This window comes from Thermobia domestica, chromosome 1 (genome assembly GCF_964235325.1).
Source record: "Thermobia domestica chromosome 1, izTheDome1.hap1.1, whole genome shotgun sequence".
Taxonomy (NCBI): Eukaryota; Metazoa; Arthropoda; class Insecta; order Zygentoma; family Lepismatidae; genus Thermobia; species Thermobia domestica.
This window is the reverse complement of record NC_137454.1, coordinates 285,389,862-285,416,238: the sequence shown is the minus strand read 5'-3', so window position 1 is coordinate 285,416,238 and position 26,377 is coordinate 285,389,862. Positions and strand designations below refer to the sequence as shown.

The following is a 26,377-nucleotide window of genomic DNA, read 5'->3' as shown; positions in this document are numbered from 1 at the left end:
ATAAAGTTTGTAGCAATGCGTACCGCCAATATACTTAATTCATACCTGATTAGTGGTTAAGTTCGATTGTAGTCATTGATTATTCTGAAACGCATATTATGATCATTGGATCGGATCAGCCCATATCAATTTCATGTCTTATATGTATGTGTATTGTGTTTAGTCAGTCTTAGTAATGTTCCGTAGCTGGCTACCTATCATATTATAACAAACTAAACTACAATGTGAACGATCTAGCTAAAGGAATGAAAGCAAAATATTGTAATGTCTCTAAATGTATTAATTTGTGGAATCGAGTGATACATTCAAAATTTGAATATTATCAGAATTATCATGAAAGTATGGACATATATGAACTGAAGCCTTCGATAAAATCATAGTTATTTCTGCTGAAGTTATTACCATTCTTCGTTGTATTTATGGCTTGTAGCATTGATATTGTCTGGAACAATAAAAGTAATTTGTTTAAATTAATCTTATTTATCAAATAAGCGTGTTACTGCATTAATGCATACATATATTTTTTTTTCTTCATACGTACCTATGCGAATACAGAACTATAAAAACAAGATAAATAATTTCTTACAGATCTTACGGCTGGTATATAATCCTAGAAAGAACCTGTAATTATTTTATAAATAAATCGCGTTCTGGGTTAAATAACTATCGATATAGATTTTTTTCTTTCCTCTATTTCCTTTCGGTTTTTTTGAATGCAACTTAAGTTGTAAATATTTAAACATTGGGTTTAATTAAATAAATAAATGGTGCTAGAGCAGGAGCAATACAAAGTTAATTTTCTCCTGTTCTTCTCAAGTCTTCTTTCTCCTGTACGTAAGGAGGGAGAGGTACTTTACAAACCAAGGGACCATTTGACAGACTGTTATTACTGCTTAATCAAAATTCAGGGATTCACGAACAGCAAATCAAAGAAACATATTGTTTATCCGGATCTGCCGGCAGCAAGACGACCTGTGGCACATTCTGAAGTACCAGTTCCTTCAAGGCCCACAGATATAGAAGATATGAATGATAGTGAAGAAAGTAGCACTACAGAACTTACATCTTCTCCGGAAAAAAAAAGAAGGGATCCCCCTATCAAGGCACGAGTACGCGCACGCCACGTGTATTACAGCAGGATGATTTAATGATTTAGTGCGAGACTTAGGACTCAGTAAACAGAAAGCAGAATTGTTAAGCTCCAGGTTACAGGAATATAACCTTCTCCACGAAACAACCAACATAACCTTCAGGAACAGAGGACGTGCTTTTGTGTCTTATTTTGCCAGTGATAGTTCCGTGACATTCTGCAATGATGTTCATGCATTAATGACAACCTTGCACATAACATACGAACCTGGTGAATGGAGATTGTTTTTGAATGCTTCGAAGAATAGCTTAAAAGGTGTATTGCTGCATATCGGGAATAAACTGCCTTCAATCCCAGTTGCATATGCCACTTTTACCAAAGAGATTTATGAAATTTTCAGAAAGATATTGACCTTAATTAAGTACAGTGAACATAAGTGGAAGTTGTGTTGTGATTTCAAGGTAATAGCATTATTATTAGGGATGCAACAAGGTTACACGAAGTATGCGTGCTTTTTGTGTGAATGGGATAGTCGGGGAAGAACTTTCCACTATGTGAAAAAGGAGTGGCCTAAACGCAATTGGACAGTTGATGAAAAGAATGTGCAACGGGACAGTCTTGTAGATCCTAGAAATGTTCTTGTTCCACCCCTACATATAAAACTTGGACTTATTAAACAGCTTGTGAAGGCAATGGGCCAGCTTTTGCATATCTTGCTGACAAATTTCCTCGACTGTCAGCTGCAAAAATAAGAGAGGGAGTGTTTGTAGGTCCGCAGATACGAGAACTGCAAAAGATAGAGGTTTTGAGGCATGTCTCACAGAGAAAGAAAAGCGCGCATGGATGAGTTTTACGAAAGTAACCCAACACTTCCTTGGGAGAAGACGGGACCCTAAATACAAGGAGATGGTGGATGAAATGCTTGCAGCTTATCAGGATTTAGGGTGCAAAATGTCCTTGAAGGTGCATATCATGGACTCACATCTGGATTACTTCCCCAGTAATTGCTGTGACATTTCCGATCAACCTGGAGAAAGATTTCATAAAGATATATCCACCATTGAAAAACGCTATGAAGGGAAGTGGATGCCCACCATGCTGGCAGACTATTGCTGGTGTATCATGAGAGACAAGAGAGACACTCAGTACAAAAGAAAAAAGTAAACCATTATGTACGGTCGACAGCTGTTTCGCATACCTACAATTCTATGTGATATATATAGTGTAAACAATATATAGTAATGCTTTACTAGCACAAACATTACATGCTAATTACTCCAAAACTACTCCTGATGCAGAAAAACTAAAATCAGATTTGAATTCAGGAGTGAAAATCCTTTCAGAATCACCACTGTGTTACCCAGAAATAGAACTTTTTTATTTATTTATTTATTTATTTTTTTGTAGAACAGTGTAATTAATACCTTTGTGTATAAATTAAGTAATTCCTTTATGTATAAACATGTTTAACTTTTTTCAAATATATTGTAATTGTTTCCAATTAAGCATGTAATTTAAATTACAAAGGACGTGCGAGATGGTATGCTAGCAGGAAAAAAAAGGTGACGAAAGAGGCTGCAGTTTATGAACCATACTAAAACACAAAAATGGTACGCGAAGACGAAGAGGTAAGCTGAAGATCGTGGTGCATGAAGGCTTCTATAGGCATACGTGACTATGCCTATTTCTCGGTAAACCAAAGTTTTTTGTCTAAAGATTTCTGAATTGAAAATTCTTATGTTCTTTATTAGACATTTCAGTCTAGAAACTTAATTAAATGCCACATGAAATAATTTGGAAGTAGCCTATTATAAATAACCATATAGAAAAGATTTATTGAACACAAGTTACAAAATAATTGAAAATTGTAGTGATCATGAAGAAACGGAACAACACGAGACGAGAGTTAGAGTTTCTCGTCTCGTCTTAAAAACATATCCCTATGTTGTCTTGTCTTTTAATTTTCAGGCGAGAATAAAATAATACGAGTTAAAATACGTAATAAGAAAAATAGATTGTAGAAATTTTTGCAACATTCTGATCAACGTGCATCAAATCTCAGAAGCTGTAGCGGAAGGAACTTCAATCTGGTAAGACGGACAGTGAATGGACAGTTGAGAAGACAATATTTTTATCTCTTTGAGCTGCCCAGCTTGAAAGTTAATAATTTGTTTTATATATTTTTATTTTTTATTTTTTGTTGCTGTTCTGTAGTAACTCCACTTTCCCAAAGTTTAAAAAAATTAGTGAAGGTAAAAATTATACCTAAAAATTCTCTATGTAATTATTTAGTACTTAGAAAATACTACTTAGTGAGAAGGTTTGTTCCATTCTGAAAGAATAAATCTTCGATTATGATTTTATTGGTTTAAGAAGGCAAACTAAGTAAGGACGAAGACCACTTCAGAAACACTCGTTAGTTTACTAATATTTTGTGTTCTCTAGAAAATTGCACTAATATATTATATTGTTATTCTTTCATTTTTGACGTTTTGAAATGGAAAATGGGGATGGGGCTGAGAAGTACTTAAAGGTTGAATATAGGAATCCTAAGTTGCTACAAGAATGCTGATGTTAAGGTTTTATGCAAATAAGTTCGATGCGACTACGCGTGTTATGTCGCAAATAGCTTTTGCAGAACCATCTAGACTTAATACACTTGGTGTATTATTCACTCAGTTCGACACTTAGCTGTATTGTGGCCATATAGTTACCATATGACCCGCGTTCGATTCTCGGTAATAGCTTATGCGGTTAGGATTTACGTTAAACTGTAGGCCCATGCCTGATACAGTGGCGTCTTAATTTCGAATTTAAGGCGTTTGCAATGAAAAAAAATTAGAAAAAGCGGAAAGGCTATTACTCACCACAAAAAATATGTAGCAGAATATTCTTCTACATGCAACAGGTAGCGCTTTCGGAAGATGCTACTTCCTTCATCAGCCTGTGGTAGACTTCAATAAGGATAAAGAACATGAAAGATGGTTAAAAAATGGTAAAAGGTTAGGATATGTAAAAAAAACAAATCTTCTTCAAACATTAAAACACACGGGAATAGAAACTCACTGACATTGTACACTGCTGTTCACTGTTTTCTGTTCTTGCTTTCCAAATGGTAAAAGTATGTAGTGAAAAGATTACTCCAAATAATATTTATTTCTCCTCTATCCAAGTTAAGTGGGGGCCTTTCTTTGTGAATATAATATGATTCTTTAATTTTTCGTTCCGTTGCTGTTTATGCTTTTTAATTAAACATGATTTCACGATATGATGGTTATAATCTCTAAGGTACATTACTAGACCCGATAACTGTTGCGGATTCTGAGATTTCAAGGTACGAACGTGCTCGGTTATTCTAGTACAAATGTTCCTTTTTGTTTGACCTATATGCATATCACACTGACATTTCACCCGATAAACGCAACTGCTTTGTAAAGGGTCAGCAAAAAATGCTTTAAAATACCACAGGCTGATGAAGGAAGTTGCATCTTCCGAAGGTGCTACCTGTTGCATGTAGAAGAATATTCTGCTACATATTTTTTTTTTTTGCGGTGAGTAATAGCCTTCCCGCTTTTTCTCATTGAATATAATCATCGCTCGCAATATTGTGATTTTAAAAAAAAAAGTTAAATCCCTTAACCTTTAAATAAAAATTTTCGCTTAACAATTTAGCGTGTGAAATCATAAATACGAAGAATAGACAATTCCGTCCATTACTAACTATGGTGATACTCGCCCTTCACACACTTTCCTCAATGTTCAATAGATGTGTAGTGTTGCACGGGCGAGTTTCATTGGGATACGCTTTATACAATACAATACAATAAAAAAATAAAAAAATGAACATCAACATAAGTTGGGTGACAGTACAATATTCGATTGTTACATTCATCTGAGCTTCCTCTCCTCCTCGCATTTAACCAGCAAAAGTCTTATTATACTTTAGTTTTGAAGTTCTATGACTTGCTTCTTCGATACTATTAATGTCACAGCTGTGAAAATTTAATGCAAAGCATAGCTTATGTATGTGGATAAGACTAAAGGAAAATAGTTTCTGTAACCTAGGAATTTAATGAGAAACAGTATAATGTTTTTATTTGAAAATCATTATTCAATGTTGCGTTTTTGGGTATCATGACATTATTGCGACCACACTCATAATGTCAGGACTACCAATTTGGTGCAAACTGTCACTTACGTATGCGAATGAGACAAAAGCAAAATATCTTCTGTACCTGAGTACTTAACCTTTTCAGGATGGATGGGGATTTCAAGAAAATCGTAGATCTTGACGTTAGTGGCCCTATTGTGTGTTTCAAATGACAAGCGGCATGACCTTGAGTTGGCGTCCAATTGGCTTTGAGCGGTGTTAACAATTCGCGACAAGCAGTTCTGCAAAAGGTTCATGACTGTCGTCAAGTCGGCATGGGTTAACGTTCTCGTAGAGAGCTGTTATTTCACTAATGTATGTTTATGGTCACAGAATACGTTTTGGGGGTGTGCGTATCGCAACACGAAATTACCCAAAATAAGGGACATCCTAATATATATATATAAACATAGAATAGAGGAAAATGCATATGATTCCGCTTCGTTGTACATAGTTGTGCTCACCGGGTGACGTCACAGTTATTCGGTAAAGGTCACCTGCATGTTTGTTGCACAGTGTTTCTGTTTTTGTGGGTGTTCTGACGGTATTTTTGGTCGGTTTGACCGTTTTGAAATTTGGACGTGCTGTTCTAGTCCCAGTTCAGAAGTTTGTTATTCACTTATATCGAAGCAAAAGTTTCATTGATTACTTCATAAATCTGTAAAGCAATGTTTAGGTACAAATACTGAAGCTAATATTTATAATAATTGTATGACAGAAAAGACTGGTTAGGATTTGATGGTTATTTCGTAGTAGGTCTAAATCCACGATAGCCTTCCTTTTCGAAATGAAGTTCCGAGGTTCAGTGCTGAGTAATATCATTTTTGCTCTACGAAATTTTCTTGTAACACTGTTGACAGTGGAAGCAAATTAGCCCGCATTCAAGTTTTTGCTTCTAAATGTCAGTACTGTTTCTTCCTATTAAAACTTTTAAACATTTCAAATATGCAAAGTAAAAAAAGGTAATTTTAATAAAATGTCATATACCGGATACACTTTTTTTTTTTTTTTTTTTTTTTTTTTTTGTGCATATGATGGTACTTCCAACTCTCCCTCGTAATCGTATCTGGTGACAGATCATGATTCCTTGCCTGAAACTTCCTCGACACTGTCAGTAAAACTTGGTATGTCCTTACCAAAGGATGTCACGGTACGTCGTTGCCCGGGTGTTACATTACGCGAGAGATAAATGGAAGTCTCATCCAATGTTACAACAGTCTTGCATATTGTTTTCGCCAATTGTCTTTCGTACAGTTTGCAGTATGGCGCGGAAGAAAGTTGTGAACCCAGTCCTTACATGCGCATCGCAGGCCAATACGGTGACGAATGATCTCGTTGTCAGTAAACTTTGCTGGCTTTAATCTCTGAACCGTCACGTTGGGAGGTTCGTTCTTCTACAATTGACAATTCCAGTTGACAATTCTGTGAAATATCTCACGCGATTTTTGGCTGTTATCCTCGAACTGGTGCTTTTCTTTGGCGAATGTTTCTGGCGAGCCCCCATTTGTGATTCTCTACCTATTATATGTTCAGCTGTGGTCACTCCAATGTTTAGACTATTCCCTCGATACTGTTTGCTATTCAGTGAGGGAATCTAACTAGAACCAACAAGACACTCTGGGAGTGCAAGCTGAGACACTACACTGCTAAAGACGCAGGTTTCATGGTTCTGACGCAGCAACTCAGGCAATATGAGCATGGCCAAATTGTCTTTCGTTCAATTCGCTGAGTTTGTTTTACGTCCAGCAATATGACATGGTAGAAAGTTCTGAAATCAGCCCTTATGTACGCATCACAGGCCAATACGGTGACAAATGACCTGGCTGACGGTAAACTTCGCCGGATTTAATCTCTGAACCATGTCACATTGGGATGGTTGGTTCTTCTGGCCAGCCAGAAAACAGGTTCCAGTAAGTACCTCACATGAAACTTCCGCTATTATCCTCGAACTGGTGCTTGGAGCAAAAGTAAATATTTTGCCTTTTGTTCGACGTGGGTAGCACTGTGGGACAGTGTAAATAGTTCACCTCAAGTCTGAGGCCCCTGGTTCAATCCCAGCTCGCACCACGTGGGCTTTGTGGTGGATGAACACTTGTGCGTGGGTTTTCTCGTAGTTCATGTTTCCTTCCACTGTCTCCATTCCACTATTTCATTCGTTCTTACTATCACTGTCTCCTTTAGCTCCATGGCATAGTCATGAGACATAAAACTGGAAGATTTCATTGCAGTTTTTGCTCCATGTAAGGATCTGTGACAGTGGGAACCAGGATGTCTTCGATGACCAATATTTAGAAGGTACAGAAGGTCACATTACCAAATCTTTACATGTCTAGAATAAGATGAATATCATAACATTAATCTCATGTGATAAAATATTTTCTGTCATTAGCAGCTACAGACTAGCAGCATCAGTCCTGAAACGTTATTGTCAAACATTTTATTATTATTATCAATATTATGTACGTATGGCTTTTTATCTTAGTTTTTATTTTCAGCGTGTATGCTTAAATATCTATATAAAATTTCATACAAAGAGTTAAAGGTACTGACAAAGGCTTATTGTTTAAATAGAGAGATGATCCTCCAACTAAATCTTTAACAGTAAAATCTGCTACATTACGCCAAGGAAGTATTTCCACATACTAGATCTTATGAAGAACAGCCTGTGTTGAGTGTAATCCTGTATATATCGATAGCCCATTTTTATTCAGTTAACCTGTAATTAATTATACCCAAATATTACTTTAATATAAAAAAGTGGACTGTAACACAAAATTGATTTTACAGAGATAGATCGATTGTAATTAATGTTACCCATTTTACTGACTTCATGTACTTTGCGTTAAAAGGTAATTTACAGACAGGCGGTAGGTATATATCGATATGTCAGAAGTTTTTGACTCCCTTGACCACAAATTACTTTTCAATAAACTATCGAATACTGATCGATCAGTAAATATGCGCCATATGTTCATAAAATGAATAGAAAAATCGTTGCCACGATTTGTTTTATATACAGTTAGTTATGGACTTACTCTGAGGGAAGAACATAGACTGAAAGTATTTGAGAACAGGATCCTGAGAAGAATATTCGGACCTAAGAGGAACGAGAATGGGGAATGGCGGAAACTTCATAACGAGGAACTACATAGTTTATACGGTTTACCCAACATTGTTAGGGTCGTCAAGTCTAGGAGGCTTAAGTGGGCAGGTCATGTAGCTAGAATGGAAGAAAGTAGAAACGCTTTCAAAGTCTTGACTGGAAGACCCATAGGAAAACGACCATTAGGAAGACCTAGGCGCAGATGGGAGGATAATATTAAGATGGATCTCGCAGAGATAGGAATACAAAGTAGAAACTGGATGCAATTAGCTAAGGATAGAAGTTAGTGGAGAGCTTTTGTGAACGCGGCACTGAACCTGCGGGTTCCATAGGCCATAGAGTTAGTTAGTTAGTTAGTTTAGTTAGTTAGTTATGGACTTACAAGTATTTGAGTTACGTAATTACATTGTTCTCTATACGTAGGAAAGACCAGGAAAGGCTGTCGAAATCATACCTATGGATGATACATTAGCACTGTAAGCGACATAGTTATAACTTTGTTGATATCAGAAGACTATTAACTGATTTCTTGTTTCAGCACAAAGGCGTGCCTTATTGTCATGTGCCGTGTTACGGAGCCTTATTTGGACCACAATTATTTGGACACGGAACAAGAGTAGAATCTCATACCAGTTTTGGAAAAGTTGAAAATCGAACAGGATGCCAAAATATGCCAAGGTATTCACTTTTTCTAGTATATATATATATATTATACTGATAAGTCAACTTTAAGTTAGCTGTAAATATTATTTCAGCTTATAATTATAGTGGAGCTTTTTTAAGACAGTAAAGCAGCGTCTTCTACAGCCAATGGCATACGTAGAATTTGATCAAGGAGGGAGGTTTAAGCACTCAGTCTCAGTCTCATATCCTTTTAGAGCAAGTGTGATTTTCGTACATACACATCTAAATATAGTAAATGTTTATTTTTCCATAATATCAGTGTTTTAGTAAAATTGTTCAAAGCGATATTTGCCAAACACGTTTTGGAAATGCATTTTATAGAATTTTGTATTCAAGCAGTACCCTAATTCAAAATAGCATTATTTTTAATTTTTGTGCTATATATGGGCCAGATTCAAAACTGGTGCATATTTGCTGATCACAAAAGTTCATATTTCTAACTTTCAATGAAAACATGTTGAATTATTTAAACAAAGATTAATTTACGGAAGGTTTCTCGTCAATAAGAATATATTGTTATTATAATCAATTCTCATATTTTCCGTATTACAAATCAGATGCTCGGAAAATTATTAAAAATTACAGTCCTGTAAGTTCATGTATTTACTTTTTTTAAATTAATTATACCCAAATATTTGTACTTTAATGTAAAATAAATGGTCTGAAACATAAAATGCATTCTGCATAACATTGTAATTAGTATTACTTATTTTACCGACTTCTTGTATTTGGCATTAAAAAGTAATTTATAGCCAGGTGGTAAATATATATATCGATATATCAAAGGTTTTGTACTTCCTTGATCACATTACTTTTCAATTAACTATTGAATATTGGGATCAGATTTCGGGTAACAACTAAGAAGCATCGAACCATTACCTTAGATTGGATTGTTTGAAAGTATAACTGAAGTAAAAATTGACATGATAATACCTTGTAAAAATTGACCGTGTTTTTTCTGTTGATACATGATTTACCCGAAAAAATCAGATATTCAAAATTGGAGAGATTTTTGGAACTTTTCATAGATTTTTAGAATTTTTCTTCTGAATAGATGATGATTAACAGGAAACATAGAAATTGGGAATTCTTAAAATTATAATAAAACAGTATTGAAAAACAAGCATATTATTATTTCTGCATACTTAAACTTTTTGACGTTACAAAAAATATGTACAGTAAAGGAAGCAAGAACTCATTATCAAAGTACATTTTTGAAGTTTCTAAAAATTCAAATGAAAAATTAAAACACGATAATTCATTATTATATCTATATTGTTTTTTTTTTTTTTGAAAATTACATAACTGAAATAAAAAGGTAGTATAAGAAAGGAACTTACCGTTCTAGGGTCTAACAAGAAATTAACAACAAACAACGATCAGATTGATGAATGTGAAGTGTTAAAAAGGAAGAAAAATAATATAACAGGATACTTCTTTTTTCGTTCCACTGCTTGCTAGTCAATACATATTAACAGCTGTTCCTAAATGCATAACAGGGTCAGTTACGGTGTTTCGGTACTAAGAGGAGCGAAACAATGTGAATGTTTTGAGTATTTCATCGAATTATAGACCTATCGTCATAGGTGGAGGGAAGAAAGAAATAAAGAATGTGGCATATCGTTTGTGGCTAATTACAATGGCGAAGTATCAAAATTTAAAACATAGTGAGCGAATAACAAAAAAGAATATTCATATTTATTACGTACGGTGTTATATAATACTTATATATAAAAAAGAAATCCTGCCTGAATGACTGATTAACCTCCAGGTAAAATCACTTAAGCTCAAAACTTGAAATTTTAACAGTGCATAGGATTTGTAACGTAAGGTACCACTAAGGAAGGATTTTTGGAAGGGGGGAGTGACAATTGTTATTGTAAAATGTTCATTTCTGCGAATTTCTGAAGGATATGTGGGATTTCTGGGTTCGTACTGGTCAGGGAATTCAGGAAAGTCAGGAAAACTCAGGGAAAATGGTGCATTCGAGGGGAAACTCAGGGAAAAGGACTGGAAACCAGGGAAAGTCGGGGAAATTTTATAAAATATATTTTTTCTAACATTAATTGTACATCAATTTCATCGTAGTCAACCATTAATGATCACAGTATGGAACGTTGCTCAGATTTTTATGGGTTGAAAGTGGAATGTGCGTAGGAACAATTGATTATTGTTTGTCTCTGTAGAACAAATGTTCTCATATATAAATATTCACCGTTATTTATTCCTTATTTTTATGTCAACGTCATACGACACCTGTCATGGAAGTCAGGGAATTTCCTGTCAAAGGTCAGGGAGAAGTCAGGGAAATAGGTTTTTCCAGATCAGTAGGAATCCTGGATTTACATGCAATATAATTAGTCACACGTTCCGCTGTTTTTTGATCTTTTCCCTAGATGGAAGAAAAAGTGTAGGGTTACAACAGGATAGCCATATCTCGAAATTCTTAAGGTTAAAAACGTGTTTCACCGTTTTCAGATATTTCCCCTATAAGGGAAGAAAAAGGAGTGGGTGTTGCAGTGGTTGAAATAAGATGGCCATATCTCGAACCGTAGATGAAAGACATGAAAATTAGTATTTAGGCTTTTAACTTACAATAATTAAAGACGTGTTTCAGCGGTTTTGGATGGTTCTCTTAGAAGGGAAAAGAAAATGGTGGGGGATTGAAATTGTTATAATAAGATGGCCGTTTCTCGAAATCCAGGGATATGTGAGGTGCGTGGCCGTGGACCGAGCAAAATCAGGTGTCTGGGGCAAACCCCTCAGCTAGCCGAAGTCTAGTGTATTATGTTGCTAGAATGCTAGCCGTAGTATTGACAACAAAGAGGCCGTATGCACTTCGACATTTTATTAGCATATGGAAATGAAGTATTTTAATGGACTTTCGAAATTCAAAATTTCAGCTTACCTTTCGGAAATTAGGTAACTAGCGAAGATATATAACTTTAGTAGTACTCTATTCTCTGACCTTTTATTGTTTCAAGCTCGAGGGTAAGAAGTTCATAAACGACACATCTGCTTATATTTCATAGCATTGGCCCTAAAACATCCTTTTGCTACGTCTTCTTGTTTTTCACTGAAATGGCAAAAGATGGTATTTGGTTGAATTTAAAAAAAAAATTAATCGAGCATCATTTCGCTACAATACGAGTTTAGTACCGCGGCAAACTGACTACATACTGCATTTAATGAAACAAACGAATCCTTTTCCATGTGAGTTCATATCAATATGTAGGTCAAAAATTGATATGGAGCCACTCTAATTTCTCTCCAGAAATCCAAGATGGCCGCCATTTTAAAAATGGCCACTTTTCCAGATCTTCTGCTCAGATTTTTGCAAATAACTGCAGATATATAACAATTCTGTCACTTTTTTATTTTGTTATGGGTAGAAGACGAAATAAGCTTTCAAACGATTACTAACAATTGTATGTTTGCTTCACAAATATGGCGGATCCTTCCATATCCCCTTTGCGGACTTTCGCTAATAACTTAATTTTCATAAAAGTTTTGCAGTTTTTTCCTTTTGGCGTCGATAGAACATTAAATAAGCTTTCCAACAATTACAAATATACGTATATTCTGTTAACCAAACAGCTGTAATTTTTCAATTTCGTTGTTCAGGTGCGCTACTGTGGTTATTTTTCTGTCTCTTTAGAAGGTGCTTTTAAAATGTGTCAAGAGGTGGCACCCTAATCTTAAGTTATTTTTATTTGCATTTTTAACACAATTGTTCCACTAGCAAGGTACGCGCGATGTATTATCTTTAAAAATAGATACTTTCGTCAGCAATAATTTCTTCTTGCCCTTTTTGCAACCTTTTTTTTTTTTTTTTTTTTTTTTTAAGAATAATTTGGTACAAAACAAAAGTTTTTACGATTATAAGTAGCATTACATGACATTTTAGTTGACACGCGTTTCAACTCATCCTACCGTAAAGAAAGACACAAAATATTCTGTTATTGATAAAGAAAGAAAGAGTGTGTAAAGCAGGTAATTACAAATATCGACAGCCGAGTGCAGACTCAGACAGGTACGACACATTCGCGAGCATGGACCTAGAATGGACTGTAAGAGCAGGTCCTTGAGGCTACCATAATGACAGCCAGAGATTAAACTAGACTGATAATCGACGTTTATTATACTATAAATATTTTGTTCTCTGTTACGCGACAGAACAAACCATTATTTTTATTAATTGTAGCTGCATCTTCATTTTATACTGATTGAATGGCGTCTGAGAAGAAGTTCAGTTTGGCAGCCGATGTTCCATGCTTGAAGCCAATGAACTGGTCTCTCTGCATAATATATCAAAGAGACCGCAAAAGTGAATCTTTAATGTGTCCAGCTGGAAACAAGAGATCCACGGATCTGAATGCAGGATATGGTTCACTTGTGGGAAACCTTACAAAGTTTCAGGAGGAAAATGCCCTTTCGAGGGATATTGATTTGGATCTGTGGAAAGAAGGGCAATTAAGTATAGTTGAAACTTTTGCTAAAAACTCTGCTAAATATCATAAATCCTGCCAACTGAAATTCAATAACACAAAACTCGACAGACTTTTGAAGTAGAAACGTAAGTCAGGTACTATATCCTTCGAAGAAGAGACAACTGATGATATAGTTAACACACGAGAACACCCAAAGCGTCAGAAATCTAATGTCCCATTTCCAAAAATATGCTGCTTTTGTGATCAACCTTCAACTACTAATGATCCTTTGCGATGCATACAAACCAAAGGTATCGAGTAAAATATTCGTCAATGTGTGGCAGAAACCGCTAATCACATCCTTTCTGCAAAACTAGCAGAAGGTGATATGGTGGCACAGGAATGTATGTATCATCTTAAATGTCTCAACAAATTATACGATTCTTGTCGTCCTAATACTATTAACCCTGAAAAAGAACTTTGTGATATTCTTCAAGGAATAGCATTTTCAGATCTAGTTAACTATATTGAGGATGTGCGCCAGAATGCTGCTATAAATTGCACTTATCCCGTATTCCAGATGCTAGAACTTGTACGTAGGTATACCGCACGCCTGCATGAACTAACTACTTTGCACGAAGCCCAAGAATACGTCAGCGAACCACACTCAACTCGACTGAGGAAAAAATATTGGCTCATTTTAAAGACATGCGAGAGGAACGGTCTGGCAAGGAGTATGTCCTGGTATGCAATGAGAGTGTTGGTTATAGTATACGCCAATCATTTATCAGTTGTGATACTGAGGTAATTACTACTTCAAAAGTAGCAAAAACAATTAGAAAAAATGTTTTGAAAAGAAAATATCAGTTTGATGGGACATTCTCGAAACAGTGTCAAGAGAAAGCTGTTGATCCTCTTTTACTTTCCCTTATAAGTACTATGTTGTACGGCTCCTCCTCAAAATCATTACAACCGACACAGGAAGCTTTAACTATTTGTCAGCTAATTGCTCTGAATATGACATCACAGAAAGAAACGGAGCCAGGTGACCGAGCTAGAGGCAAGAGGCTCCAGAAACAAAATGATATGCTTTTACCAATTTATGTTGCCTTAAACGTCCACGCTAAAAACAGGAAAAAGGAACTAGTAGATAATCTTCACTCAATGGGGATCTCTATTTCATATGTCAAACTTCTTCGAATTTCGTCATCTCTTTGTAATGCAGCGGTAAGACGGTTTGAAAGGGAAAATGTACTGTGTCCTCGCCATTTGAACCTGGGTGTATTTACCATATCAGCTTACGATAACTTAGACCACAACTTGTCTTACAATCACTTACAATCAGTGACTTTTCGTTTCATGGAATCAGCTTATCCTTATTTCAGCACCCTGAAGAAGGTAACCTCGGATCAGACTGATCTATTGAACCATATGCGTTTAGTAAACGTAAGTCTGTTCTTAAGATTCCTCAAAGGTTTACTGCTGTTGCACCTAACTACTTAAAGTCCTCTCAACCATCGATACCGGACGTATTGCAGGCAGATTTCTCCCCAAATCGTGAAATAATAGACAGACATACTGCTACTGAGCTTAACTGGCTTTCCTCTTGTATCCAGAGAAGTAGAAAATCCTGGTCAGCGTATCATGCTCAACATGAAGCGGTTTCTCGTCTGCAGTCAGTAACAGGTATGCTACCTCTTTTCAATGAGGACTCAAAATCTGTGCCAATGATGAAACATGGGTTGGATATGATTGCGGATGCAACCATGTTCCTTAATCCTGGCCAGTCGCCTGTAATATGTATGGATCAGCCACTGTATGCAATAGGAAAATCTATTCAGTGGAACTGGCCTGACAGATATGGTGAAGAAAAAATGTTCATTATGTTTGGATCCTTACCCATAGAGCAAGATTTTCTAAAAGTTTTAGGAAAGTATTTAGACGGAAGCGGATGGACCGATGCTCTTACGGATGCTAATATCACAACTAGTGGAGTTGCTGAATCTTACCTGAAAGTGACTCACATTACCATATCTAGGCTGGCTCATCAGATAACCGCAGTTGCACTATTTCAATTAATGCAAAGTGCACATCAGGTGCAATTCTCTGATGGCATTACAGACAGCATTTGATGAGTGGCAGTTGCAGAAATCTGCTAAAATACCGATATTCAAATATTGGAGAACGTATCTTCTGATGCAGATATCTTTGCTTTTGTTTGTTAGAGCGCATCGGTCAGTTAAGTTTCAGCTATACATAGAGTCTCTAAAGGCACTGATTCCATGGTTTTTCACCTTCGATCATCATAACTATGCACGCTATGTGTTTATCTAAGAGATCTCCTGCAACTACAAGAAAAACAACCGGATTTGTACAAATCCTTCGATTCCGGAAACTTCGTTGTGACAAAAACCAAAAAGGCATTTTCTTCAATAGGATTGGACCAAGCCCACGAACAGGACAACGCAATAATCAAAGGTGATAGTGGTGCGATTGGATTACTCCAAAATGCAGCAGCTCTAAATAGGTGGATGTTGGCTGGGCCCGAAATCATGCGCCTTTCTTACCGACTTCAAACTTTTGGACTATGAAAACCCTGAAAGAGACATGAACCATCACGAGGACAGTAACACATTTCAAACAATGTTCTTTACAAAAGTAGAAGCACTGAAGAAAACCATCGAAACCATGGGAAACCCATTCTGTGAAACTGGGCAGGAAATATTTTCCCTGGCGCACAGAATAGCTATGTCTAGTGAATGTGTAGCTGATATGATGAGAGTCGAAGAAATTGGTAAAACACAGTTCGAAAAATTCTTAAGAAACAGAATATGCAGTAAAAATGAATCTGTCTACGCGCGTATAGGAAGGAATAATATTCATTTATTTAAAACTGCTAAAACAGCAACGAAATCCGAACTTTTAAAAAGAAATCTGAAGGCCGATGTAGATTTGTTCTCTAAACTTTTTCTTTGTTGCATAAACCGAGATCTAGACATCGATAAGTTTTTTAGTCATGAAAATCAGCCTTATCCACCTTCCTTATCGCAGCATGGCACACTTAGATCTGGTAATAAATCAGCACTTGCAACCTGTTTGTTGAGTCTCTTGAACGGCAATACTGTCGAATCAAATTGCACAGCCGAAGAAGAAGACGAGAATGAAGGAGAAGAGGATGACGATTTCGATAAACCTGTCAGTATTACGGGACTTCTCAATGTTCCAGATCTTTTATCAGAAGATCCCTCTGTTAGTCGGCCTAACTCGTTCGAAGGTACCTCAGTACCATCAACTAGCGCAGAGAAATACTGTCAGGAAATTCCACCAAAGACACACGACGTCTTTTTGTATGATGGGCCAGGGCTTGTTCATAGACTGAATCCACGATCAGTCAAAACGTTTTCTGAATACTCTGTTGTTGTGATTAAATTACATACAACATGACATTAGAAAACACACTTTACGGCGAGTGGACGTCGTGTTTGATACGTATGATGATGTAACCCCTAAATCATATGCTCGTGTTAGCAGAGGCTCAGGAGCTCGCAAACAGGTGAGAAGAAACGGCACAATACCGAAGAACTGGCAAGAATTTCTTCGCAATGATGACAATAAACGAGAATTGTTTAATCTACTAGCAGAAGATTTTATTTCCTGTCAAGAGTTACAGAACATCCAGCTTATTGTTACTTTTGAACACGAGGTGAAAAAGAATGATAAGGCAAAGACCAGCAATTTGCTCAGTTGTAACCACCATGAGGCCGATACAAGAATATTTCATCATCTTGCTGATGCAGTAGACAGTGGTAGCCGACATGCAGTAGTTCACACCGTTGACACCGACATTGTAGTACTGGCGGTATCATATTTTGCTGATCTTCAAAAAAGAGGTTTACAGTTACTCTTCGTCCATCTGGGGTCAAAAGACAAAGATTTACCCAGTGCACACTGTTGTTAAAGAACTGGATGGGAAAAAGTCGGTAGCCCTCCGTGGTTTTCATGCTTTCACTGGGTGCGATACTACATCATTTTTTGTGGTCGTAGTAAACGAACGATGTGGAAGACGTGGGATATATTTCCTGATGCTACGGAAGCCTTTACATTCTTATCCAGTCCTCACAGTGAAATACCAGCATCAGCGCTATGTGTGCTGGAGCGTTTTATCATCCTCGCCTACTGCGCTTTCTCCTCTGCCACTACTCTAAATGAAGCCAGAAAGAATCTGTTTACTTCCCATAAACGAACTATGACGAATATACCCCCCACCTCAGTTGCATTTTTTCAACATGTACTGAGAACTCATTATCAAGCAGGACACATTTGGGGACAAGCTCTTCAGTCCCACATTCTTTATCCAGATCTAGGAAAGTGGGGATGGAAGTTAGTTGGAACTACTCTGTCGCCCATATGGTCGGAACTTCCAGAAGTGTCCCATGCACTGCGTGAATTTATTACATGTCAGTGCAGAAAAGGTTGCCGTACGGACGCTTGCAGTTGCAAAAAACTTAAATTGTCTTGTTGTTTAATATGTAAGTATTGCAGTGTACAATGTGAAAACAAACAAAGTTAATGAGATTCTTTCAAAAATGTGCAAAGGAGATTTGAAAAAGACGCTATTTTGAAAATGGCGGTCATATTTGTTTCAGTAAATATGGTATTTTGTATTCGTTTTAAAAGCTTGTTACGTCCCCTACCAATATCAAAATGAAAATCTTAGAAATTTCTTCTACAAATTCAGATATTTGCAAAAATGTGCAAAGGAGATTTGAAAAAGACGCCATTTTGAAAATGGCAGCCATATTGGATTACCAGTGAGAAGTTCAGGTGGCTCCATATCAAATTTTGACCGACGTGTAGACACTACTAGTACGCAAAAAGATTTGCTTGTTTCATTAAATGCAGTATTTCGGTCATTCCTTATAAGAGTGCCGCTCTACTAGTTAGGAAATAAGCACTTGTGTGAAATTAAGTTGTCGAGTTCTTGTTATAAAAGTATAGGTCAGCCCGATGTCAGTTGCCCATTACTTGACGACATTATGGATTCAACATTTATTAAAAAAGTTTCATGCGTACATATTCAAAACCAGATACGTCTTAGGCAATCTGTAGAATGGCAAATATGTCATTACTTTTCCTCTGTTTTCCTTGTCGTTATGATACGTGTTTGTTATGTGCAAAAATTGCTTATTTTTATTACTTCATATCCAGGTAAAACAGTAAAATAAATAATTTCCATTTCCATTCTGGATATACAGAGTGTTTAATAAGTAATGGTCATAAATTAAACCGTAGATAGTACACGCCAAAACTAACAAAAAAGTCTTAGTAAACACGTGTCCGCAAACGCTTCGTAACGGAGATAGGGGCTGTCGAAAGTGTGGGAAAATGAAGTTTAGAGGCGAATATCTCAAAAAGTATGAATCGGACAGAGGGCGGTCGAATGAATGATTATCGAAGTCAGACCTGCGCTATGCAGAAATGCATGGTTGATAACTCTGCAATGCGCGCGTAAGGGATTCCCCAAATAAACGAAGGGATTCCCGGAAAATTGTCCAAGGATAGGGATCTCGAGATGAACATCGAGGGCGAGTCTATCCACCAGTAATTCATAAGTCGTGATACCAGATCGAAAGCTTGAAAAGATACAAAATGGCGGACAACGTTTACGTGCCGTGTGTTGTTGCATAACCAGCAGAAAATGAGAGAGGCGATCGAAGAAAGGTGGTGGTGCATGTTGTGAACTACTTCAGAGCACATTCCTAAGACGAGTTATCAACCATGCATTTCTGCATAACGCAGGTCTGACTTCGAAAGTCATTCATTGGACCGCCCCCTGTCCGATTCATACTTTTGAGATATTCATCTCTAAACTTCATTTTCCCACACTTTCGACAGTTCCTATCTCCGTTACGAAGCGTTTGCGGACACATGTTTACTAAGACTTTTTTGTTAGTTTTGGCGTGTACTATCTACGGTTTAATTTATGACCATTACTTATTAAACACCCTATATATACAGGGGAAAAACAAACAAATCTAAAAACACTTCATACAGGAGACGTAAGTTTGGCCCTCCACTGTACAACACGTGTTGCGGTTGCCGATTGCTTTTTTGTTTTCAATGTGTCATGTGGACCTTCCTCTTCCGTCAGCAGTAACCAGTTCATCTGTAAATATCGTGGTGTGAAAGTGGTGCGGTAAAATGGGCGACCTGACGGACTTCCAAAGAGGCATGATCGTTGGTGCCCGTCTGGTTGGAGCTTCAGTGGCAACAGTGGCGAACATTGTGGGGGTATCGAAAGGCACTGTGTCCAATGTCACGAGGGCATACACAATTCATGGGCAAACGACGTCTGTAAAACACAACAGTGGTCGAAAGACAATCCTGTCAGATAGGGACCGAAGGACATTGATTGTAGCAGCTAAAAAGAAGACCACTGCAATGAAAATTACGTCTGAACTCAATTCCGGCCTACAAAACCCGGTTTCATCGAAAATAATGCGACGGGAACTTCATAAAATGAAAATTCATGGCAGGGCCGCTATAGCCAAACCCCTGGTCGCAGCAGTAAATGCGAAGAGGCGTATCCAGTGGTACAAGAACCATAAGGCGTGGACTCATGAGCAGCGGAAACGCATAATATGGTCCAATGAATCGACGTTCACCTTGTTCCCAACAACCGGTTGTGTTGGAGAACACCATCGCAGGCCTATGATACAGACTGTCTGCTCCCAACTGTAAAGCATGGGGTGGTTCTGTTACAGTATGGGCAGTGATATCGTGGTTTTCTGCAGGTCCCATCATAGCCCTGCATGGAATGGTGAATGCTAAGGCGTATGAGGCCATTTTGGAAGACCAGGTTCTACCCATGACCCAAATATTGTTCCCTGATGGTGATGGCATCTACCAAGATAATTTGGAATCCTGTCACGCTGCAAAAATGGTGAAATCATCGTTTGAGGAGCATGACCAGGAGCTATCACACCTCCCCTGGGTCCCACAATCACCAGATCTGAACATCATTGAGCCATTTTGGTCTGAGTTAGAAAGGCGTGTTCGGTCTCATTACCCGCCACCAGCATCCCTTAACGAACTGGAGCATGTTTTGGAGGAACAGTGGTACAAAATTCCACACACCACGATTCAGGAGCTGTATATGTCCATTCCACGTCGGATCCAAGCTGTTTTGGACGCAAAAGGAGGCCCCCACACCATACTAGGTACTAGGTATGATTTTCACACTTTTGCAAACGTTTTAGATTTTTTGTCCTTCCCCGATATATATAAAACTAACTATCTAACTCTCTGGCCTATGGAAGCCGGAGGTTCAATGCCGCGTTCACAAAAGCTCTCCACTGACTTCTATCCTTAGCTAACTGCATCCAGTTTCTACTTTGTATTCCAATCTCTGCGAGATCCATCTTAATATTGTCCTCCTATCTGCGCCTAGGTCTTCCTAATGGTCGTTTTCCGATTGGTTTTCCTGTCAAGACTTTGAAAGCGTTTCTACTTTCTTCCATTCTAGCTACATGACCCGCCCACCTAAGCCTCCTAGACTTCACAACCCTAACAATGTTGGGTAAACCATATAAATTATGTAGTTCCTCGTTATGAAGTTTCCGCCATTCCCCATTCCCGTTCCTCTTGGGTCCGAATATTCGTCTCAGGATCTTGTTCTCAAATACTTTCAGTCTATGTTCTTCCATCAGAGTAAGTGACCATGTTTCGCAGCCATACAGAACAACAGGCATGATTACCGTTTTGTATATTTTAAGCTTCAAATTTCTCGACAGAATTCGCGATGACAAGAGATTTTGAACCGAATAGTAACACGAATTCCCTGCTTTTAGTCGACATTTAATTTCTCCGTGAATATGATTTTCCTCTGTTAATATTGATCCTAGGTATTTGAAACTATCCACTTTATCAAAAGTATTATTTAATATTTTAACGCATCCATAGTTTGCTGTATTCCGGTACCGACGCACTTTCATGTATTTAGTTTTCTCTGCATTTACTTCTAAACCCATGTCCCTGCAAGCGTTTAATAAGATCTCTGCATTTCTTTCTATTGTTCTCCTATCATCACCTATTAAATTTACGTCATCAGCATATGCCATAACCTGGTGAATACCGTTCAATTCTAGGCCCCGGTTGCTATCTTTGATTTTCCTTATAGCGTATTCCAGAACGAAGTTAAATAATAATGGCGACAACGCATCTCCTTGTTTCAGGCCATTTTCGACGTGAAAGCTCGTGGACAAAAATTTTCCTACCCGGACTTTACTTTGGGATTTATTTAAACATATCTTAATTAATCTAATTAGCTTTCTCGGTATTCCAAGTTCTGTAAGGACGTTGTATAATATTTCTCTCCTAACCGAGTCGTACGCCTTTCTAAAATCAATAAATAGTTGATGTACCGGGGTATTGTATTCCCACTTTTTTTCGAGTATTTGGCGAATGGTAAATATTTGGTCGATAGTTGATCGATTCCGTCTAAATCCGCATTGATAATCTCCAATAATTTCATCTGCGTATGGGGTCAGTCTTGCTAATAGAATATTTGAAAGAATTTTATAGGATGTTGACAGAAGAGAGATGCCTCGATAATTATTACAGTCAGTTTTGTCGCCTTTCTTGTGAATTGGAACAATGATTGATTCTTTCCACTCTTGTGGCAATTCTTCCTTGTTCCAGATAAAGAGAATGAGTTTGTGTATCTTGTTCATATATATATATAGATAGATAGATAGATAGATATATAGATATATACAGCGTGTCCGGAATGAGACTGACGGTTTTAAAAGTGTATAGTTTTAATATAGGCAGAGATATTATAAAAAAAAAAACATTCATATTGAAGGAAAACTCAAAAAGTTTTGTTCATCAAATTTTCATATTTGAACAACTTCCGGTGACGGCGCTAGTATCGCCGATAAACAGAAATGGTGTCCGCAGTCGAAAAGGCGCAATGCGTGTGCCTCCACGCTCTCCTGATATTACCCTCCTAGACTTCTTCCTGTGTTGTATGTGAAAGACCGTGTGTATTCTGATGAAAAGGTGCGTAACCTTGATGAACTGAAGAACCGTATTGGGAATGTGATTGTTTCAGGCTAGATGTTACGGAATACGTGGAGAGAGATTGAGCTTAGTCTAGATATTGTAAGAGTTATAATTGGACCTCTGAAGTTACACTGAGTTAGAATGACTTGTAAGTAAAACTAAATAAACTTTGAGTTCTCCTTTAAAATGCATGTTTTTTATGATTTTTTTTTCTTTCTTCTATATCTCTGACCATATTAAGACTATACATTTTTAAAAACCGTCAGTCCCATTCTGGATACCGTCCCATTCCCATATATATATATATATATATATATATATATATATATATATATATATATATATATATACATATACATACAGGGTGAGTCAAAATAAGTGTTACAAGCCAATATCTCCCGAACTATACATCATATAAGAAAAATATTAAGAGACAACGTACAATACAGAGGGGCCTAAGAAATGAGTCAAACATTAGGTTTCCCCCGCCCCCCATGTTGGGGTGAGGGAGGTGAACGTGAAATTTTCAAATGGTAACATAGGTCGAGTGATACCTCGTTCGAAAGAGCTTAAGAAATTGAACAATTTTTGTAGGAAACAATTTTTGATATGGGGCACAGTTTTCAAGATGGGCCCCAAAAATGGTCCTGTATCCGATAAAATTTCCAGTACTTATAAATCGGAAATGTATGAGTAGGAGTAGTAATCGCGTCACTATAGGAAACTTTTTGGCCCCTGGGTCCCTGCCTCAGGACCCATGGTCCCTGGCCGGGGTCAATGACCTAGGGGTACATAGGACCACCCCCTCTAAATTTTGGCAGGGGTACCTTGGCCCACCCCCTAAATTTTGGCAGGGGTACATAGGACCACCCCCCTTAAATTTTGGAAATTGCCAAATCTAAAAATTTGGTATGGTAGCCTAGGACCATAGTATGTACCTCTATTAGTATTGGGTGTCTATGTCGTTCCCTTTCATGAGTAAAAAATTGCCAAAAATTCAAATTTCGGAGGTTTTTGACCTAATTTATCCCCTTTGATGAGGTGTTATTACCCTATATAGTTATATGGGCGTATACAGGGGTCCATTACCTTTCATAAGACATGGGTATATTAATGCACCCCTTGAAAAATTTGGGAGGGGTACCTTGGCCCACCCCTTAAATTTTGGAAATTGACCAATTTAAACATTGGGTATTATAGTACAGGACCCTAATATGTATCATGATAAATTTGGGCGGTCCACCTCGTTTCCTTCCAGGGGCACAAAATTGCCAAAATATAAACGTAAGCAATACGTTACACCACGTGTTTGATTTTTGGTCGATTTTATCCCCTTTGATGAGATGTTATTACCTTATATGGTTATATGGTCATGTATAGGGGTCCATTACCTTTCATAAGATATCGGTATATTTGTACACTCCTTTAAAAATTTGGGAGGGGTACTTTGGCCCACCCCTTAAATTTTGGAATTTGCCCAATTTAAACATTTGGTATTATAGTACCGGACCTTAACATGTATTATTATGATAAATTTGGGTGTTCCACCTCGTTCCCTTTTAGGGGTACAAAATTGTCAAAATATAAACGTAAGCAATACGTTGTACCACGTGTTTGGTCTTTTGGCCCAATTTATCCTCTTGGATGAGGTTCTATTACCTTATATGGTTATATGGTTATGTATAGGGGTCTATTCCCTATCATAAGACAGGTACATTTGTGCACTCCTTTAAAATTTTTGGGAGGGGTACTTTGGCCCACCCCTTAAATTTTGGAAATTGCTCATTTTATATATTTGGTATTATAGTACCGGACCTTAACATGTATTATTATGATAAATTTGGGTGTTCCACCTCGTTCCCTTTTAGGGGTACGAAATTGCCAAATTTTAGTACAACCACGTGTTTGGTCTTTTGGCCCAATTTATCCTCTTGGATGAGGTCCTATTACCTTATATGGTTATATGGTCATGTATAGGGGTCCATTACCTATCATAAGACATAGGTACATTTGTGCACTCTTTAAATTTTTTTGGGAGGGGTACTTTGTCCCACCCCTTAAATTTTGGAAATTGCTCATTTTATATATTTGGTATTATAGTACTGGACCCTAACATGTATTATGATAAATTTGGGTAGTTCACCTTGTTCCCTTTCATGCGTAAAAAAAATTGCCAAATTTTACTACAACCACGTGTTTGGTATTTTGGTTCACCCCTTGGATGAGGTCCTATTACCTTATATGATTATATGGTTATGTATATTGGTCCATTCCCTATTATAAGACATGGGTATATTGATGCACCCTTTAAAAAATTTGGGAGGGGTATCTTGACTCATCCACTCAGTTTTAGAAATTGATTAATATAAGCATTTGGTATCTTCGTACAGGTCTTCAATATGTACCACTATAAATTTGGATGGTCCACATCGTTCCCTTTCATGGGTAAAGAACTACCAAAAATCAAATTTCGGATGTTATTGACCCCTATTTAATACGTTATATGGTTTATTACCTCTATATGTTTATGTTCTCTTTTAAATTTGGGAATTATCAAATAACAAAATTCGGTAAACGTTTTCTAGGACCCATTGGTATTCCTCTTATGGCCAAATATTCAAAATTTAAAGGTTATTGACCGGCTTTATTATTGAATAAGTACAGGATTTATTACTTTTTCATAAGACACAGGTGTATTTGTGTACCAATCTCAAATTTTGGGAGGGGTACATTTCTTATTGTCATATCAATAATTGGTAATTGTTCTTTGGGTAAATCATTGTGAAATATGAGTATGATCACGTGATCAGTTATTGACCTATGATGGGATTAGGAGTCCAGGACATTGGTACATTTAAACTTTGTAGGATAATTTGAGAATGCGTCATTGGTATTGATTATTCCCCGCCAAATATAAACGTAAGCAATACGATGTACCACGTGATTGACCTTGATGAGGTAGTGTACAGGGATACATAGCTATCCTTATTGAATCTTATGGCTCATAGTCTTAAGGGAATACATGCTACAACACTGGCAAAGTTATTGTTAATGCAATTTCATTGGTTGATCACTATCTTTCGTGCAATCTGATTGGTTGATCACTATCTTTCGTGCAATCTGATTGGTTGCTGATTTTCAAATCTTTGCTGTATTCAGTTTTAAGTTTTGTTGTTTGAAATTTTTTTGTTTCGAAATTTTTTGTTTGAAACTTTGGTTTGAAATTTTTAGTTTGAAAATTTTGTTTATAGTTTTGTTTAAAAAAAATTTTGTTTGAAATTTTTGTTTCAATTTTTTTTTTGTTTAAAAATTTTTTGTTTTGAAATTTTTTGTTTCAAAATTTTGTTTGAATTTTTTTTTCGTTTCAAAACTAAAAAAATATTTGTTTGAAATTTTAGTTTAAAAAATGTTCGAATTTTTTTCTGTTTAAAATTTTTTGTTTGAACATTTTTGTTTCGAAATTTTTGTTTCAAATTTTTAAGTTTATGCACTCATTAGTGAAGAACCGGAACTGCTTAGAAGAAAATTTGGTTTGAATTTTTTTCTTTGAAAATTTGTTTCGAAATTTTTCGTTTCCAAATTTTTTTGTTTAAATTTTTTTTGTTTCGAAAGTTTTGTTTGAAATTTTTTGTTTGAAACTTTGGTTTGACATTTTTAAAAGTTTGTGCACTCATTAGTAAAGAACCGGAACTGTTAGAACTAAAACCTGTGGCAACATTGTGGTGCAATAGTACACGTCAGAACATAGGGTTGTACTTGAAATGAAAAAACACAATTCATTGAAATGGATCATTTTATTACACTCCACATACATCCATACCAGATAGGGGTTCTGGATATTGTCGATACAATGT

At 36.8% G+C, this 26,377-nt stretch overlaps 1 protein-coding gene across 2 annotated transcripts in view; it reads left to right on the top strand.

Annotated features, from left to right (window-relative positions):
• Rassf (Ras association family member) overlaps positions 1-26,377 on the top strand; it is a 154,022-nt gene that overhangs the window by 22,481 nt on the left and 105,164 nt on the right. For both annotated transcript variants that reach the window (XM_081726645.1, XM_081726648.1), the window contains exon 3: positions 8,882-9,021. In XM_081726645.1, the coding sequence (XP_081582771.1) occupies positions 8,882-9,021 (140 nt within the window). The remainder of the gene's footprint in view (positions 1-8,881; positions 9,022-26,377) is intronic.